The sequence below is a fragment of the Cotesia glomerata genome, linkage group LG2, assembly GCF_020080835.1.
Source record: "Cotesia glomerata isolate CgM1 linkage group LG2, MPM_Cglom_v2.3, whole genome shotgun sequence".
NCBI classification, from domain to species: domain Eukaryota; kingdom Metazoa; phylum Arthropoda; class Insecta; order Hymenoptera; family Braconidae; genus Cotesia; species Cotesia glomerata.
Genome location: NC_058159.1, coordinates 11,499,056 through 11,519,379, shown reverse-complemented (window position 1 = coordinate 11,519,379; position 20,324 = coordinate 11,499,056). Strand labels below are relative to the sequence as shown.

Here is a 20,324-nt window from a genome sequence, read left to right as displayed (position 1 = left end):
TTAAATTTTGTTATTGGTCTAAAATTGCAATTTGACAGAACGTGGACAGTGTGCTCATTTCTTCATCGAGGTGTTGTCCGAGTGATTGCCGAAATTAATAAAGTGCGAGCGTTGTACTTTTCAACGAAGGGGAGAGACCCTGTTTATTATATGAGGCAACGCCGGATATAACAATACAAAAATACATACAATCCTCAATTTTCACCCTTCTACGATCAACCCTTATTTTTTAATAGCCATTTTAGTAATTTAATCATTTTTCCTCTCCGGTCGAAAACTGATCAATCGTCATTTAATTAGTTATCCCCGCCAGATGTCTACAGGTGTCACTTCTGACCCAGTAAACAGCACGGAGTAGGGATGAGAACGAAGCCGGTCTCCTTTCTTTCTCACTCCCTACACAGTTGTCGGCCATCATTATTGTTTATGCATCAAGTGTAGTAGTAACGTTGACAATTATTATTTTGCTATCTCAGTGTAACTCTCATATTAACTTTTAATCATTCCTATTTTATCAATAATAATTAAATTATCAATTTTGAGTGTATTTTGCACGATTAGTTAATCAAGTGATTTTATAACCTCAAAAGTACTCAACACGTGACACGAGCTTCCAATAACAACGGATTTTGTGTTGTAAGTATACTTTTTTTTATTTATATCGAAAATATTGTTAATCTTATAAAAATGTAATTTTAATTTAATTTTATTAAAAAAATGTAATTGAACAATTAAGATTTTCATAGTTTCCAAAAAATCAATCATTATGAATCTTTATTTTGAAATGTCAATGGAAATATTGGTTGTATGAAAAAATTATAAGAGACAATGTTTTCATAAAATTTAATTTTTTCTTTTTGATTGAAAATTTTTTCCATAAAACTTATATTTTTGTTATAATTTCATAAATTAAAACTAATCATTTAAAAACTGCGGCAAAAATCCTGGCCCTAATTATACTTTTAACATTTTTCATCATTAAATAATTTCATTAATTCTATTTATGTATGTTTTGTACAGTGAGCAATGCCAAGAAAACGCAAAGGGGCTGATTTGAGCCGCAGTACAAGTAAAGCTCGAAACTTGCGAAATAGCAGATCCGAAAGAACAAAAGAACAAATCCAGCAACAAAATACTGATGCACGTGTCAGAATGGCGCAATTGCATCAAGAAGAGCCAGAAGATACACGAGCTGAACGCAATGAAGTCAGAAGATTAGAACAACGACAATCACGCCGTTTCACAGTCAATAGACGAAGAACAAATGACCAACAACGACAACAGGTACATCGAGCATTTATATCTGATTCATTCCTGCGTCTAGCACTCCAGTATGAGCCCGATATTGAATATTATGCTCATTCAAAAGTGGTAATTGGTGCTATGGACAAGGAATGTCCGCATTGTCATGCTCTGAAATTCAAAAATGAGCCAGCTGGGATGTGTTGCGCGTCAGGAAAAGTGCAACTACCTGAAATTGAAACACCACCTGAACCATTGAACGGCTTACTTATCGGCACGGATCCAGATTCTAACGTGTTCCTGAAGTCAATTCGAAAATTCAATTCATGCTTTCAAATGACATCGTTCGGAGCAACAGAAATAGTTCGAAATACTAATGCAAATGGTCAACAATTCAATTCTACATTCAAAATCAGAGGCCAAGTTTATCATAAAATGGGCTCACTGTTGCCAATGCCAAACGAACCACATAAATTCTTACAAATCTACTTTATGGGCGGCAAGGATTCCGGAAGCGCACTTGCCAATCGCGTGAATGCACGTTGTGATTATAATAACCTTGATTCACTTTATGCCAGGCGCATCGTCAGCGAGCTAGATGCTCTTTTGAACGAGCACAACGAGTTGTTGAAAATATTCAAATCGCATATGCACCAATTACAAAGCGATAATCACGCTATCGTCATTAATCCTGATAAAACACCAGCTGGAGAGCATATTCGTAGATTCAATGCACCCGTTGTTGATGATGTTGCTGGAATCATGGTTGGCGATTGTACAGCTGCACGAGAAATTGTGATTCGTAGAAGAAATAATAATCTTCAGTTCATTGCTGACACACATCGTTCATATGACACTCTCCAATATCCGCTAATATTCTGGAAGGGACAAGACGGATATTGCATAAACATAAAACAACGAGATCCCGTATCAGGTACTTCATTGATTATTAATTTGATCATTAATCATTTAACAAAACAATTAAATTATTGAACGTAATAAATTTAAATTAATTTTTATGAACAAATATTACAGGAGCTGAAACAAACAAGAACGTTAGCTCAAAGGATTATTATGCGTACCGATTAATGATTAGACGTGGCCTGGACAACGTCATTTTACGATGTCGTGAGCTTTGTCAACAATTCATGGTCGACATGTACGCGAAGATTGAGAGCGAACGACTACGATACTTACGATATAATCAACAAAAGCTGCGCGCGGAAGAGTACATTCATTTGTGAGACGCTATCAACAACAACGCCGACGTCGCCGAAATTGGTAACCATGTCATTTTACCATCATCGTACGTAGGCAGTCCACGTCATATGCAAGAATATATACAGGATGCTCTGACTTTCGTGCGCGAATATGGACGACCATGTTTATTTATCACGTTCACATGTAATCCAAAATGGCCAAAGATTACATCTTTGCTACTGCCTGGCCAAAATGCAATACATCGCCATGACATTACAGCACGTGTGTTCAGACAAAAGTTGAAGTCTTTGATAAGTTTCATTACTAAATCACATGTATTTGGTCCCACATGTTGCTGGATGTATTCGGTTGAGTGGCAAAAGCGAGGATTACCTCATGCACACATTTTGGTTTGGTTCATCGACAAAATCCGTCCTGAAGAAATCGATAGTATCATTTCTGCGGAAATTCCAGATCCATCCACTGACCAACTGCTGTTTGATATTGTTACAACAAACATGATTCATGGTCCATGTGGTACTCTTAATAGTTCATTGCCTTGCATGGCTGATGGGAAATGTACTAAAAATTTCCCTAAAGATTTTACCAATGATACGGTCACAAATGTCGACGGATACCCAATATATCGTCGAAGAAATCCTGAAAATGGCGGACAATCGTTTATTAAAAATATCATCAACACAGACATTGATATTGACAATCGTTGGGTGGTGCCATATTCGCCTCTGCTGAGCAAGACATATAATGCTCATATTAATGTTGAGTTCTGCAGTTCTGTGAAGAGCATCAAATACATTTGCAAGTATGTCCATAAAGGCAGTGATATGGCTGTGTTTAGAGTGGAAAATACTAATGTGAATGCTCCTCCAGTGAATAAAAACGATGAAATAACGCTCTACCAAATTGGTCGGTACATCAGCTCCAATGAAGCTGTTTGGCGTATCTTTGGTTTTCCAATTCATGAACGGGATCCAGCAGTTGTTCAGTTAGCCATCCATCTTGAAAACGGTCAGCGTGTATTTTTCACGAACGAGACAGCGATTGATCGTGCAATAAATCCATCTAAAACTACACTCACTGCATTTTTTGAATTGTGTAATCGTGCGGATGATTTTGGTGCCTTTGCACGAACATTACTCTATTCACAAGTACCACGCTATTTCACATGGACTCAAACAAAAACATGGATGCCCCGCAAGCAAGGCTCACCAGTTGCTGCATGTCTCAATTTATTTAAATCAAACGCCTTGGGGCGATTATTTACAGTCAATCCAAGACACACGGAGTGCTTTTATCTTCGACTGTTGTTGGTTAATGTTACTGGCCCATTATCATTTCAAGATATACGTAAAGTGAATGGGCAACAATATCCAACGTATAAAGATGCATGCCTTGCACTCGGCTTGCTGGAAGACGACAACCAGTGGGAATGCATGCTTGCTGAAGCTGCATTGAACTGTACAGCAATACAAATTCGTCTACTATTCGCTATAGTGTTGACTATATGTTTCCCAGCCCGAGCACAGATATTATGGGAAAATCACAAAGATTCAATGACTGATGATATATTGCATCAACATCGTATACGGTGCCACGATCTAACCATAACATTCAGCGACGAAATGTACAATGAAGCATTGATTGCTATTGAGGATCTTTGCATTGTCATTGCCAACTTACCACTTAGTAATTTCGGTATGAATTCGCCAAATCGAACTGCATCTGATTTAATGAATACTGAAATGAATCGTGAACTGCAGTACAGTTCTGTAGAAATGGCAGCGATTGTTGCCCGCAACGTCCCACTAATGAATGAGGAACAAAGAACCATTTATGATCGCATTATGCTCGCAGTTTCAGCTGGACAAGGTGGGTTCTTCTTTTTGGATGCACCGGGTGGAACTGGCAAAACATTCGTTATTTCGCTAATTCTTGCTGAAATACGATCAAATAATGGCATCGCATTGGCCGTTGCATCATTGGGCATTGCAGCAACTTTATTGGATGGAGGTAGAACAGCTCATTCAGTATTTAAGCTGCCACTAAATATTCAGAATAACCCTGACGCAGTATGCAACATTAAGAAACAATCGTCCATGGCCACTGTGCTGAAACGGTGTAAAATTATTATTTGGGATGAATGTACTATGGCACACAAACATTCACTTGAGGCGTTGAACAGGACATTGAAAGATATTAAAAACAGTGACAAACTATTTGGCGGAACTCTGTTGGTCCTTTCAGGTGATTTCAGACAAACACTTCCAGTCATTTCACGTTCAACATACGCTGATGAGATCAACGCTTTCTTAAAATCATCTCCATTGTGGCGTAATGTTGAAAAATTACAGCTAAAAATAAATATGCGCGTTCGAATGCTTCAAGATCCATCCGCTGAAACATTTTCAAAACAACTCTTAGATATCGGTGATGGAAAAGTTGCTATAGATGAAACTGGATACGTAAAATTACCGACCGATTTCTGCACAATCGCTGATTCGCAAGATACTCTCATTGAACAAATATTTCCCGATGTACACACACAGTACATAAATCATGAGTGGCTTGCAGAAAGAGCGATTTTAGCGGCAAAAAATGTAGACGTTGACAATTTAAATCTGAAGATACAAATGTTGTTGCCAGGGAACTTGGTATCATATAAATCTATTGATACAGTTTGCGACGACAGCGAAGCAGTAAATTTTCCCACAGAGTTTTTGAACTCACTGGATTTGCCAGGCATGCCACCGCATAATTTACAATTAAAGGTTGGATCTCCAATTATTTTGCTTCGTAATTTGAACCCACCCCGGCTGTACAACGGTACGCGATTAGTCATTCAAAAATTAATGAAAAACGTGATCGAAGCCAGGATTTTAAATGGCAAGTTCAGAGGTGAAAATATACTCATACCACGGATTCCTATTATACCTACAGATGTGCCAATTCAATTCAAACGTATTCAGTTTCCGATTAGATTGGCATTTGCAATGACTATCAACAAATCCCAAGGTCAAACGATGTCTGTTTGTGGATTAGATTTGAGAACACCATGTTTTTCACACGGACAATTATACGTGGCATGCTCTCGAGTGGGTAAACCATCCAGTTTGTTTGTGTTAGCTAAAGATGGTCTAACAAAAAATATTGTTCACGCTATGGCATTAAGAGATTGATATTGTTTAATAGTGTTACTGTCGTAATTGTTTAATTAATGATATATAATTTTAAGGAATAAATTATAATAACTTAAAAATAATGTTTGCCTTTTGTTATTTTTATATTCCCTCATCGTTCACAGCGCTCCATGCTTATTTCACGCATATACCACATTCTTACATACATACAATATACACATTCTAACATACATACATACTTACAATAAGTAAGCTATTTTTTGTCTACACTAGAAATTACTAGGAAATTATTTATATGGCAAAACAACGTTTGCCGGGTCAGCTAGTACAAACTATATATTTTGTGCTTGTGAGTCATTATTTAACATCAATAATTTGTCACAATTGTACATAATACTGACGTAATTTGAAAGTCATTTTCTAAATCAGTGACAAACGATTATTTTCCACAATATTGATAAAATTTGGAGGATGTATTTTTTTAATATTATCGATTGATCAAAATTTATCAAACATAAAACTTCTTCAACAAGATGTCTAATTTACAATTAATCGCTAAATATTAGTGAAAATTGGTTTAAAATTTAGTAAGAATCAGGAAGAGGTAAACAGCTGATTTAAGCTGGTACCTTGCAAATTTAAGTCCGCTCTTAATAACAAAAATTTATAATTTATAATATTAATGAATATATCTAACATATTAGCAAATAACATACAAAATATTTTTCATTTACGTTTTTAAGAAAAAAACATAGAAATTAAATACATGTGGGATATAAACTTTTTATATCTTTGCTTGTATGTTTCCATACACTGCAGAAAAAAAATCTTGACTCAAAGGTAAATTTCTTTGGACTAAGAATATATTAGAGATGACTGAAAATTTCGTGAATGAAGTCAAAATTTCTTGACACTAAAACACTTCTTGCTCCAATATAACTTCGGCCTCCGTCAAAATTTTCTTGGTGCAAGAAATACTTTTTTTTCGTTGCATATGTTTCTCACTTATATTTTTCCATGAATTTAGGTACTTTTATCCATTGTAAAAATATTTTCGACTTCATTCAGTATGAATGATTTGGTGTGAAACTGATAACAAAATACCGAGTTCAATTTATGTGGCATGAACTCTAAATTTTTAAACCGTCAAGCGAGTAAACATATAATTTCTTATGGTTTCGCGTCAAGAAATTAAATGTCAGTCACTTAAATATTGCACTATTACTTGAAAAATAATTTTCTGACACTAGTGCTGCTACTTATGAAACATTGTATTTGAAATAATTCAAACAGTTCCATGATTGTTATTGACGAGACTAATAGTATTTTACACAGTAAAAAATTTTGCGTCATTGCGTCAAAAACTTTAGTGTTAAATATTTAACTTTTTTAAGTGTTAATTTAACATTTTCTTGTGTAAAATCAACATAAAAAAATGTTCAATATTTAACATAAAAATTTTTAACACAAAAATTAACATTAAAAAGAAATATAGATTAAAAAAATGGTATACTTAAAAGAGTTGAAATTAAAAAAAAAAATCTAAATTTTGTAAATTGAAATTTTGAAGAAGAAAAATCCAAATGAAAAATACTAAATTTTCGGAAAAAATTAAATAAAAAAAAAATTCGAGTCTTGAGAAATCAATAAGTATTAAAAAATATTCAAATGACACGGATACATCGTTTACTCTGAAAAAATTTCACTCTGTGAAAATTCTCTGTGTCCGCAGAGAGTCTAAAGTTCTCTGTGTCCGCAGAGAGTCTAAAGTTCTCTGTGTCCGCTTTTAGACGAAAATTTTTGAAAGTGTAAGATTCAATCAATTCTTATGAAAATTTATAAATTGCCTATTCATTACCACAAGTTTCACTAAAGAGCCTTTTATAAGAGTTTTTACAAAGTTTTATAGAACTTTATAAAATTTCATGAGTTTAATGAAATTTTATAAAATTGTATAAATTATTAGACTTGAATTTTATACAATTCCAGCTCTTAAAATCCATTTAATCTCAGAAAAAATTATGAAATAAGCATTTTTCGTCATGTGAAGCTTATCACATAAGTTATTTACTTCGTAACATGAACCGTTACTTGGACAAGTGAGCAGCGTTCCAGACTTCGATACGTGAGGACCCAAGTTCGAGCCCAGCATATTTCAGGATTTTTTCATCAAGTATCAACATATAACTAGAGTTTTTCAAACTTTGTAATAAGTCCACAACACTATAATTAATTTCAAAATTGCCATCTTTTTATTTTTGAGAAATTTTTTTTTTAATATTTTTTCTGAGGTACAATTCTTACATCACTTACATCACTTTTACGTCATAATGACATCATTATCATGATATAGACATCACAGGTATGTCATATTGACGTCATAAATGTCATTGAGACATAATACTGACGTCATGATTACGTCATATTTTTACGTCAGAATCTTACGTCAAGAAGTGTGAAATAATGAGTCATATATGACTCATTCGTGACTTGTATCTTACGTAAATCCTGACATAGCCCAATGTCATTTTGACGTCACATTGACGTAAACGTGTTTACTGGGATGAACTTGTTTTTTTCTACTTGGTTAATTATTTTTTTTTTTAAGTTCAATTTGTTAGACGTACTTACTTAACTAAATGTATTCAATCCAATACATTTTATTTCAGTTTTTTTAAACGTCCAAAAATACTTTAAAATGTGTTCAAATATTTTTTTTATTATTGCTACAACGCTGATCATTCAATTCTAACGCGAATTTTCAGCGAAAATTATTTTATTATTTAAATAGCGCTAAAAAATAGTTCCTTGTTTTTTAAAGGATAATAAATTATCTGTAACTTCATAATTGTCAAGTAAGTTATTGTCCATTTGAATGGTAAATAAATTATCTGAATAATTTTCAAAAATAATTATTAATTATTATAGTTTTAAAAAAATCCCATGCTTTTTAGATAAGCTTTAAATTTACATTTCTCGTTATCTGAACAAGAAATTAGCCATCAACCTTAAAACTATAGTAAAATATGATAAAATTACTTTCATTGATTAATATTTTATTTCTAAAAAATCCATACTTTTTTTTTGTGTAAAACACATAATGAGATTCATATATAAAAAAATCAGAGTTGCATATCAAAATTAGAATAAAATTGTAACAATTTGAATCAAACTTTGTAAAAACTTTTTATAAACCAATTTTAATAAATAATAAATTTGTGAATGAAAATATATTCGTCGCTTACTTTTTAATAACAGAATGACCAACCAAGAATGCTAGAAAAAATGGAATACGAATTTATTATCTCATAATCCTAAAAATTTTTTGTGGGTGTGGAAAAATGTTTCTGAAATTGATTTATATATGAGTTTAATAAACTCGTCACTTGATTAAAAATTACTGTTTTAATCGACTCCACATCATATCAGTTCAATACGAACGTTATACTATTTTGGTAAGAAACTAAACTGAAATTATTAATAAATTTCGTATAAGATTGCTAACATTTTCTTAGTAATCAGGAGAGATTTAAACAATTTTAATGATAAACTTATTATTATTTTACTGAAAATTCAGTTGTATTTAGGAGTAAATTAAACCAAATCAACAATCGATTTATACTGAATTTATAAAAATAAATTATAAATTTTTTTTAACCTAAAATAAATATGAAGCTACAATATATTTACAGCGTTTAAAACTGACATAAAATTTAACGAAATCCAACTTTATGTCACAGTGGTACCAGAGAGTACTTATTATGATATTGAATTTGTTACGAATATTTGAATGGAATAAAAATGCACTACAAAAATTAATTTATAATTTTTTTTTTTTGTATTAAAAAACGGCTATATTCTTGGACATTCTCGGTCCACGCCCAGAACAAAAATCTGAACGTTTGGTTCACTACTTTTTTTTTTTTTTGTAATAAAATTAAAAAAAAATTTTTGGGCAAATTTATAATCAAAGTCATATTTGTGTCAAAACATGAATTTCATTATCAAATTTATATTGAAATTCAATATGAATCAAAATTTTTTTTGCACGGGAAGCTACGTTAGGCTACATGAGGGGTGGGAGGGGTCTAAGAAGGGCTAAAATATGACCTCGTAGTTTATGGACGCTCCCTTAAGAATAAAAAATGTATGCATAACTTTGTTATGATTTTTTCACACGCTTTGAACTTATTTTTAAAAAATCAATCGGTTAATTTGTTTTTGAGAAACCGTACGACAAAAATTTATTGACACACACACACACACACACACACACACACACACACACACACACACACACACACACACACAGACACACACACACACACACACATACACACACACGGCCGGACACCTCGGTGGGAATAATCAGAATGGCTTTCTAGGACCTTAAAACGTGGACATTCTATGAAAACTCGACTTTTAAAAATCGGACCGAAATCAATAACTTCCCATTATTGAAAATTTTCAATTTTGTTAGCGGGAAGTTAAAAATATATATTTATATGAAATATCATGAATACAGTAGCCAATTCTCACGCAAACATACGTAGATGTACTTATTTTTATTTTGTTGGTAACTTTTTTTAAAAAAAGTATGTGTGTACTTATGTACGCACGTAAGAAGTTATACTTCTTTGGCGTAACAAGATAAAAATCTTTTTAAAAATTTTATCTTTCGCGTTATCCTACGTTTGTAGAAAAAACGACAACTAATAATAGAAAAGAAGGTATTCAATACATTGAAAGTTTTATTATAACGCATTATATATTTATTTATTTATTTATTAACAAAACCTGACAGCCTGTATGGCCAGTTATGAGGTTACAAAAAGATACATTAATATATGTTGTAAAGTGTTTTACACATGTTGCAATAAGTAAATAAAAAAAAAGAAAAATATTAACAAAATATAAGTTATAGATGACAGGTGTTTGACTCTGACATACATAATACTATTCGTAATACTATATTTATTATTAAATTACTATAGATTAGATAAACTCAATATAATATGTATGATTATTTAGGAGCTGGAGTATGATCATATGCTTTAGCTAGTTAAATTGTCTAGAGTTAGTTTGTCTAGAGTTTGTTATGATGGATGCCAGGGCATTGGCGCTGCAACGCGATTGATAGCCAAGCAGATCAATATCACTATCCTGTTGGACTATGAAATTGCAGGCGTTAATCAGTCTATTGATAGGTGAAGAGAGGGTGAAATTGCTCCTTTGCTGAGGCGGATAAAAATAGTTATATACAGTTAAATACCTATATATAGTTAAATACAGTTTATTTAAATATCATAAAAAAATTATTCCTACATAAATTAAAAAAATCTGGAAATCGGTTGACCGCGCAGGCAAACCCTGTTAGAACTTCCCGCTAAGTCTGCATTTGAAGCACCTTAAAATGTGTTTTTTGGTTAATATTTGAGCTTTTCAAGAGTGGACAAGAATGCTTATCAATATGAGACTAGCAAATAATCTATACCTGAAAATAAAAAATAAATCAAAAATCTTTATCTTCAACTCCAACAAACTCTGCTCAAGCTGTAATACAGGTATGAAAGAAGATCTCAGACACATCATACTAGAATGCCCTATATATACAGCAGCCAGAGATAAGTTTATTTTTAAAAACACACAAAACAACCAGAACCAAGACATCAGAGTGATTTTCGACGTGCATAATAAAAAAGATTTGCAAAACATATATTTTTTCATGCTTAATGTTATATCCATTCTTGAACTAAGATATGACTATATAGAATTATGAAATGGAAATTATATATATTTGTATGCTTTGGTTATAATCTAACTCCCTGCCAAAAGACACTTATGTATCAAAAATGCTGTAAATAAATAAATAATAAATAAATAATAATATAAATAATTTTTATGTTTTAATTTTTAATTTTTTCGGAATGGCTCGATGGATTAACTCTCAAATCTACTCAGATTTAAGTTTTGATAAATCTTTTCAAATGACGTGTAACGTCCACGTTTTCAGAAATTATAAAAATAAATAATTTATTTGTCCCCGGCTCGAAATTTGCTCGCCGGAGTCCAGGGTCATAAACGGAGATTACATTATCAATAACAAAATAATAAACAAAACACTTCATTTTAAATAAATCAAAGAAAAAAAGAAAACCTCTTTATTGGCCTGATCATTTTAATAAACGATATAAACAATATAAACAAATTAAACAATATAAACAATATATTAGAACACTCTTTTCACACATACTCGCGGTTCAAAATCGCGAACTAACTGTCAAGAGCTGGTTCCCCGCTTCCCCAAGAGACTAGCCGTCACCCCTGGGCCTAAACCTCTACCCCGAGAGCGAATGGAGAGTGTCCTCTTCGCCCCCACCTACACGGCTTATGATCACCTACCGTACCTCAGCTGAAGGCTTCGGCACGGGAAGAAGCACTTTCATCCGGTCGGTTCATGATACTTATCTGGGCCTTGGTCAGACTCCAGGTAGAGTATCATCCTCTGGAATTGCTTGGTGAAGAGTATTCGCCCGAGTAATTCTCCCGAGAAAGAACTGCTTCCTTTATCGAGCCAAATTTTGGCGTTTATCATTTTTCCCCCAACTCTCTTGTAACGAAACGGAAGAGTCGTTTTAGACACCTATCCGGTGTCCTCGAACTAGCATTCAAAAATAATTATTTATTATTTTAATCGTAATTTCCATTATTTTCTATCCATTCGTCTCGCCAAATTCTAAGTTTTTATTTTCGAAACTCAATTCTTTATTATTTTAATTGTAATTTCCTTCATTCTCTATCCATTCGTTTCATCAAATTCACAATTCTTTATTATTTTAATCGCAATTTCTTTCATTATATATCCATTCATTGATTTTCCATACTAAATTGTCCTAGGGACTTATAAAATCTTCGCTTACCTAAATTATTTCTTACAAAATAATAATCGTCATTTCTTTCATTTTATATCCATTCATCACTTTCCCATACTAAATCTTGTTCGGAACTTAGAATAATTTTCCCAGTCTTTTAATTTCTTTTACAATTAATTCGTTCGGCTTCGTAATAATTTCTCACACGCTTAATTTCTTAATTTTAATCATACCTTCAGTAACAATTAACTAAATAAATACAATAATTAAATAATAATCGCCGCACTAATAACAATAACTGTTTCTATTAATTTTTAAGTAATTAATAAAAAATAAACTAAAATACTCAAATACAAAAAGTAAAATTTGGGTCATAGACGTGTCGTAGAGTTCAATCGGTTGATTAGTTTTTGAGAAACCATACGACACACACACACACACACACACACACACACACACACACACACACACACACACACACACACACACACACACGGCCTGACATCTCGGCAAGAATAGTCAGAATGGCTTCCTGAGACCTCAAAACGTGGACATCCGATGAAAACTAGGCTTTTGAAAATCGGACCGAAATCAATAACTTCCCATTATTGAAAACTTTTCAATTTTTTTTGCGGGAAGTTAAAATATATATTTATGTATATATTTTATTCGGAATGATACAAAACACGTGTTTAGGTTCAGAAACATTTGAATAAATATCGTGAATACAGTTGCCGGTTCTCACGCAAACATACGTAGATGTCCTTACTTTTACTTTATTGGTAACTTTTTTTGAAAAACTAAAATGCTGACTAGCTAACTTCAGGGTGTCGGTTTTTCATGACGGTGTGCACGCGCATCTTAAAAATTTACTCTCATAATTTTTCCCTAACGCGCCAAAAGAAGTATAACTTCAAAAACTAAAATGTTGAGTAGCTAACTTGGGTAGGTGTCGTTTACGCATATCCCGATGATACATATGTGTCGGTTACCCAAGTCCCGATGATACATATCCCAATTGTTCAAATTTTGATCACACATGTACCCAATGATACATATGTGCAATGACACATATCCCGATGATACATATAAATTAAATATTTATTATAAAAATAATCTATAGATGGCGCCACAATGTATATTTGTATTAAAAAAATACAAAACAAATCAAACTTAAAAAATAAAATTGAAATGTAACGATAATTTTACACATATTTATTTTAAAATTAATGCTATTTTCTATAAGAATAATTAAGGCAAATGATCCAGTCATTGAAACTGGCTTAGTTATTGACACTTGCAATTTTATTTTAATTAAAAAAAAAAATCAACTAATAAATTAATAAATATAATTTTTGAGATATAAATTCTAAGATAATTGAGTTTTTGAGACTATTTAATATTTTTAATTATAATAAAATTGCAAGTGTCAAACTACTAGACCAGTGTCAATAACTGGGTCTTTTACCTTATAAGAGCAATGTTAAAAAAAAATATTTTTCTGAAACTATTTTATAATTGTTAAAAAAAAAGGATTAATCAAGAAAAAAAAATAGTTTTTAATTTTTATTTTTTTATAATACAATGTTTTAAGAAAAAATTGGGAAAAGTCGGAATATGTCCGAATGGTGGGAAGCAGTAAATGCATTTAGAAGGAAAGCTAGAAGCGAAGCAAACAGAGATATCTCACAAGAACAATGGACCAGCCACTTTATGAACACCATGGGGGGCGTGAGAGATACCCAGGAGGACCTACAACAGACAGAAGAGGGCAGCCTCGGGGATGATCTGGACAATAATGAGGACAATAGACAGGAGAGAGAAGAAGAAGGGAATGAAACAAGAGATGAAGCAGACCCCATGGAAGCTAACATTAGCATGACGGAATTAAAGGCAGCCCTAAAGAGAATGAAAAACAGGAAAGCTCCTGGTGAGGACGGGCTTGTGGTTGAGTTTTATAAAGATCTGCCGCCGGAAGGCTTGTTGGATCTCCTGGAAGCCCTAAATGAAATATGGCGCAGAGGAAGCATTCCAAAAGGATGGGAGGTGGCGCACATCGCCCCCATATACAAAGCAGGAGATAGCAACGACCCAAAGAACTATAGGCCAATCTCACTACTTAACGTAGGATACAAGATTCTTACCAATATAATCACAGAAAGGCTGGAGAATTGGTGTGAGGAAAAAGAGATCTTGCAGGAGAGCCAGGCAGGTTTCAGGAAAAAAAGGGGAACCAGAGACCAAGTCTTTACACTAAATGCAGTCATTAATAACTGGATCAAGAAGAAAGGAGGGAAAGCATACGTCTGCTTTGTAGACTTCGAAACGGCATTTGACAGTGTGGACAGGGAACTGTTATTCATGAAAATAGCAGAAACTGGCATTTCAGGAAGGATGCTTAAGCTTATAAAAGCAGTCTACAACAGGACCGATAACAAAATAGTAGTAAATGGAGAAGTAAAGGGCGGCTTTGAAGCATCACAGGGAGTCAGACAGGGCTGTCCGCTGAGCCCGTTACTCTTCAATATCTTCCTGGATGACATCGATAAGGAATTCAGCAGGGTGAACACCGGAGGCATTGTTTTTGGCAGCATCAAGGTATACTTAGTGAAGTACGCAGATGATATTGCAATGTTAGCGCCAGATGGTGAAAGTCTGAGAAAAATGCTGAAGCTCCTGAAAAATTATGCAGGTAGAAACAAACTGAGGGTGAATGCGAAGAAAACGAAGGTCATGGTAGCTGGTGGAAAAAGAAGCAGGAAGAAGGCAGCACGCGTCTGGAAGTACGGGAACGACGTCTTAGAAGAGGTAAGAGAGTTTAAGTACTTAGGATGCTGGATGTCAAGCAGTAACAAATGGACGTCTCACACGAGGGAAATGGCAGGTAAAGCGCAGAAGGCGCTAAACGCAACCTGGGGACTGATAGAAAGAACTGGTAGAAATACCATCAGAGATAGACTGTACCTGTACAGCTCGCTAGTGAGATCAGGGGCCTTGTACGGAGTCGAAATCTGGGGTTGGGGAGGCAGCAGAGAGATTGAGGCAATGCATAGAAGGTATTGTAAGGCAGCTATGGGTGTGGCGAAGAACACGCCAGAATACATTTGGAGAACGGAAGGTGGAATGGAAAGCATCATGGTCACCGTCAGAAAAAGAGCGTGCATGTATTTGCTAGACATCATGAGAATGGAAGACAAAAGATGGCCGAAGGTCTGCTTGAGGGAAGAATGCCGAGGGATCTTAAATGGCAAGCCAACAAGGTGGGGAAACGCTGTAGTCATGGCGCTGGAGGAAATGAAATGTAGTGACGTTATCAGGATGATCTGGAAAAAGAAGGAAATCGCAGTTATTGAAGATAGGCTAAATGAAGGTCTGAATTATATGGAAGCAGCGCTCACTTCAGAAGACAACTCAAGAATCATGAACTCCAGCTATAACCCGAGGTACAAATTTGTCAAGACGTGCATAGGAACGGAGCAATACTTGGCAGATAGAGACCTCCCGAGCTGGATAAAGATGGTTTGGTGCAGGTTGAGATGTGGAAACATTGAAAAGTCAGGCAAAAAAGGATTCAAAGATTGGCGATGCAGACTCTGCAAAGTCGAGGAGGAGACTCTCGAGCACATCTTTAGATGCAGTGTAATGGCAGAAAAAACTAACGAGAACGTCAAAATGAGAATCTCTGAATGGCTGGGGACAAACGTAGGTGCAGATTTTGACTGGCTGATTGTACAAACCCTGAGAGAGCAGCCACACGAAACTTTATGTGAATACATCAGCAAATTTGAAAAGCTAGTGAAGACAGGAACAGAACCTAACCAAGAAGATGCAGTGTATGAGTAGCAGCCCAGGACGGAGCTACGTCAACGTCAGGACAAGTGCAATGAATGAGTGTGTAGACTCAAAGTCGGTTTTTATTTCTCATTTTTCCTTTGCTTAAGCAGTAGAATTTAATATATAAAATATTATAAATTTTGCAGTTTACTAGTCACGTAGATATAGTAAAAGATAATTTTATATAGTTATTAATGTATGTTGTTAAGAAAAAGTGTACAGGGCAGTTTCCACTGCTATACATTGAAATAAATATCTATCTACAATGTTTTAAAAAACTTTTTAAGTGATTATTAATCAGTTATTATATAATCAGTTGTAATAAAATTGAAAAATTGAAGGAAGCAAATTTAAAAAGACGAGTGATTGGATTGAATCCTTGATCCTTGATCCTAGATCAAGAATGGAAATTCTTTGAATTTTCGGAAGTGGTTGCTCGTTCTAAATTGGAGTAGATGATAATAATCATTGAATTCGTGGTACCATGGAAAGTTGGTTCGAAGTTCTCCCCTTTTTGAAACGCCTTTGTGATACTGAAACCAATGAAATAAAAAATGGTATATTATTATTATTATTATTATTATTATTATTATTTTACTGTTTATATTTATTGAAATATAAATAATTATATATTTATAATTTTTAATAATGAGTACAACTTAATCAGCATATACAATAACGTTGGTTTTAGCAAGATAACAAATGACTTGAGGAATGAAATCTTTGAAGTGCACAGAAACAGAGAAATAACTCCAATAATTGGCGTTATTAATGTAAGAGTTGGAGATAAACCAGGATACGAGGATTGCGAAAGACTTGGCGGGGCATGTAAGACGGTCACAAGATAAAACAATCAACTCAGAAGGACAAAAACTTTTGAGATTGTGTGAAGAGATGGGTATCTACATTGCAAATGGTTGCGCTGAAGGAGATAAGACAGGAGGAATAACCTTTGTAGGAGGCTGCAAAGAAAACTGCGTATCAGTCCTGGATCTGGTCCTATGCATAGAACCCAAAGCTCTTACAACTATAAAAAAACTACGGGTGGAGGCCAGACTAGAATCTGACCATCTACCGATCTCTATTATACTCAGAGGAAAGAATAAAACACCACAGATGCCAGAACAAGAATATCCCTACGTCGAGTAAACTCAAACAGTGAAAGGTAAACGACGTATTACGTGGAAACCTTAAAAATTAGAACAATACCAAGAACTCCTTGAAGAGGCTTGGATAGAACTAGATTGCAATGCAGAAGCTGTCAACTGGGAGAATCTCAAAACAGTCATCTGGAACGCAGCAACAAGCAGTGGTATGACAACAAAAGGAAATAAAAAGGAACGATAAACAGAGATATGGTATAACAAAGAATGCAGAGAAGGTAAGAAGACAGTTTGGAGCAACTTAATCTCTTAGTTGATGAGGTACAGCGGGTAGGAGCCAAGCAAAATAACCAAACAAAATACGCTCCTGTGGACAAAACTCCCCTTTAATGGGTTGGTCACACTAACTGACCTAACAAGACGATCGTTCTCTGCTGTGACCCACTGGGAGTGACCGGAACCTGTATCGTAGTTTCTTCCGACGATGCAGGCCACGGCTGATGTGAGCTTGCTCTACCGAGGTGTAAGTTGCAGCACTGGATCAGGAGCCAGCCACTTCGGGCCTTGATCAGGAAGTACGCAGTGAGTGTTAGAGATCGGAATCTTCACCACTCCGAGCGAGTCTAGTCCGTCCGTTTATTCCGGGACTGGCTAAGTGTCGGCTAGGCCTCAGGGAACTGGGGTAGGAGTACTATCTCCGAGGGTACACCCGTTCCTAGTTATGGCAACCCGCTCCACTCCGTACGATGCGCTGGTAAATTAAAAAGTATGAGTAATTCAAAGGAAACAAACAAAAGTGGAAACGGGGTACATGCCCAACAAGCAGCGATTGACGCAAGCGCTGAAATGAAGCGTTCGCAAGCGCTCAAACGCCTTGAAAAGCTGATCAGTGAGTTGAATGATTTCGTTCAACCAAAGGTCAATATTCACAAAGAGATTAAATTCAAGATGACTGGTGTAACTAACGCCCTTCAAAGGTTTGAGAAGCTGGACGAGGAGTGGCGCTCATCATTGCAGCGCATATCCCATGCTACACCGGAGAAAGACTGTCAGGCTATCGACGTGACTTACGAAGCAATGGACACCGGAGCTGAAGGTGACGGTGAATCAGTCGCGGAAGACAAAAGTGAAGCCAGCAACAAGTCAGGTAAGAGAAAAAATCGACCTTCTCCTGACCCAACAATCAGCCAAGCCATGAAGAAAAGCCCTCCACAAGGAGTGGCAGGGCGAAGCGACGAACAGGAAAAAGCGTCAGTCTGGCAAAAAGTTCAATCCAAGCAAGAGCTAAAGCGACAGAAGAAAGAGATGCTCTCAAAACAGACGTCAAAGGATCCCCGACCTGAACCCAAGCGAAAGAAACCGCGGAAATGGATCAGACTGGATGCCCTCATCATTCGGCTGACAGAGAAAGCAAAGTACGCCGAGATCCTGCGTCGAATAAAACAGGACGTCCCTGACGACCAGGTCCGCAGTACGGTAGAGAAGATCCATAAGACCAATGCTGGAGATATGCTGATAACTCTTTCGAGGAAGAGCACCGACAAAGGCCAAACATTGAGAAAGACCATCGCAGACATTCTGAAAGAAGACGCAAAAGTAACCTGCAAAGGACCACAGGAGGTAATTGAGATCCGAGACGTCGATGATGACACAACTAAGAATCACATCCAGGGTGCCCTACAGGAGGAAGCTGGAGATGGCTGTGAGATACCACTAGAGGCAATCAAGATCCGTAAGGCCTATAGAGGTACTCAAATTGTCACAGTAATTCTACCAGCAGCAACAGCACAGAAACTACTGGATGGAAGTAGCAAAATCCGGATTGTTTGGGTTAATTGCCGAATAAGGACAACGAAGAGACCCATTCAATGCTTTAAATGCTGGCATTTCGGACATCATGGATCCCAGTGCAAAAGCAAGGTGGACCGGTCGAAGCTTTGCATCAGGTGCGGACAAGAAGGGCACAAGATTGCTGATTGTAAAAATCCCGCCAAATGTGCATTATGTGCTGAGATTGAAAGTGCAGAGAATGTTGCCCACTATGCCGGTACCCATAAGTGCCCGTTATTTCAGGATGCACTCCAGAAGTTGACGAACAAACAAGCATGAGGATACTGCAGCTCAATCTCAACCATTGTAAGGCAGCGCATGACTTGCTCATGCAATCCGTGCGAGAACTAGAGCTTGACTTGGTACTGATAGCAGAGCCATATAAACACCTGAGTACCCAACCCTGGGAATCTGACAGCACATCCAAAGCTGTCATCTGGTCATGTGGCAAGCTCCCTTTCCAAAATGCAGTCGACAACAGCAATGCCGGCTTTGTAGCAGTATCAGTAGAGGGCATCCGCTTCTATAGCTGTTACGCACCACCTAGCCTCTCTACTGTCGAATTCACCGCATTTCTGGATCGACTTACCGAGGACGCGAAGCATTACCACCCAGTGGCAATAGCTGGGGACTTCAACGCCTGGGCAGTAGACTGGGGTAGCAAGAATACAAACGCGCGAGGAAAGGAATTACTAGAAGCCTTTTCTACATTAGATGTAGTACTGCTCAACAATGGTGACACACCAACCTACACCAAAGGAGACACAAGTTCTATTGTAGATCTCACTTTCGTCAGTGGCAGCCTCACCAGAGGTTATATCAACTGGAAGGTGATGGATACCTACACAGCCAGCGACCACAACGCGATTCTCTGGGAAATATTAAACGCCCAGAGCCCGAGAAGACCTAAAAAGCAACTTAACACCATTGGTTGGAAGGTAAAAACTCTTGACCCAAGGGCATTGTTAGTAGCTCTCAATAGTGACCAGATTATCGCAGGCTGCGCAGAAGAGAAGACCAAGGACCTGATGAAAAGAGTGACCCAGGCGTGTGACGCCAGTATGTCTCGTAGACGTGGCATAAAC

At 35.8% G+C, this 20,324-nt stretch overlaps 2 protein-coding genes and 1 long non-coding RNA gene across 3 annotated transcripts; 2 read left to right on the top strand and 1 right to left on the bottom strand.

The window, feature by feature from the left end:
* The first annotated feature begins 592 nt into the window (after nt 1-592).
* LOC123258444 lies at nt 593-2,486 on the top strand. The gene is made up of 3 exons (XM_044718445.1): nt 593-636; nt 1,021-2,176; nt 2,278-2,486. The coding sequence occupies exons 2-3, from the start codon at nt 1,027-1,029 to the stop codon at nt 2,484-2,486; spliced, it is 1,359 nt and encodes a 452-aa protein (XP_044574380.1). The 5' UTR covers nt 593-636; nt 1,021-1,026.
* A 315-nt stretch (nt 2,487-2,801) lies between these two features.
* LOC123258443 lies at nt 2,802-4,776 on the top strand. The gene is made up of 2 exons (XM_044718444.1): nt 2,802-4,490; nt 4,708-4,776. The coding sequence occupies exons 1-2, from the start codon at nt 2,802-2,804 to the stop codon at nt 4,774-4,776; spliced, it is 1,758 nt and encodes a 585-aa protein (XP_044574379.1).
* A 6,025-nt stretch (nt 4,777-10,801) lies between these two features.
* Nucleotides 10,802-16,809, bottom strand: LOC123259156. The gene is made up of 3 exons (XR_006508186.1): nt 16,790-16,809; nt 10,926-11,007; nt 10,802-10,835 (listed from the first exon to the last, which is right to left on the bottom strand). It is a non-coding gene; the product is annotated as an uncharacterized LOC123259156 (long non-coding RNA).
* Between the last annotated feature and the right edge of the window lie 3,515 nt (nt 16,810-20,324).

Coding starts and splice junctions, on each gene's coding strand:
- LOC123258443 (XM_044718444.1), top strand. CDS start 2,802: ATGTATTCGGTTGAGTGGCAAAAGCGAGGATTACCTCATGCACACATT. Junction 4,491..4,707: donor GAGGTAGAACAGCTCATTCA/GTATTTAAGCTG, acceptor TGGTCCTTTCAG/GTGATTTCAGACAAACACTT.
- LOC123258444 (XM_044718445.1), top strand. CDS start 1,027: ATGCCAAGAAAACGCAAAGGGGCTGATTTGAGCCGCAGTACAAGTAAA. Junction 2,177..2,277: donor ACAACGAGATCCCGTATCAG/GTACTTCATTGA, acceptor CAAATATTACAG/GAGCTGAAACAAACAAGAAC.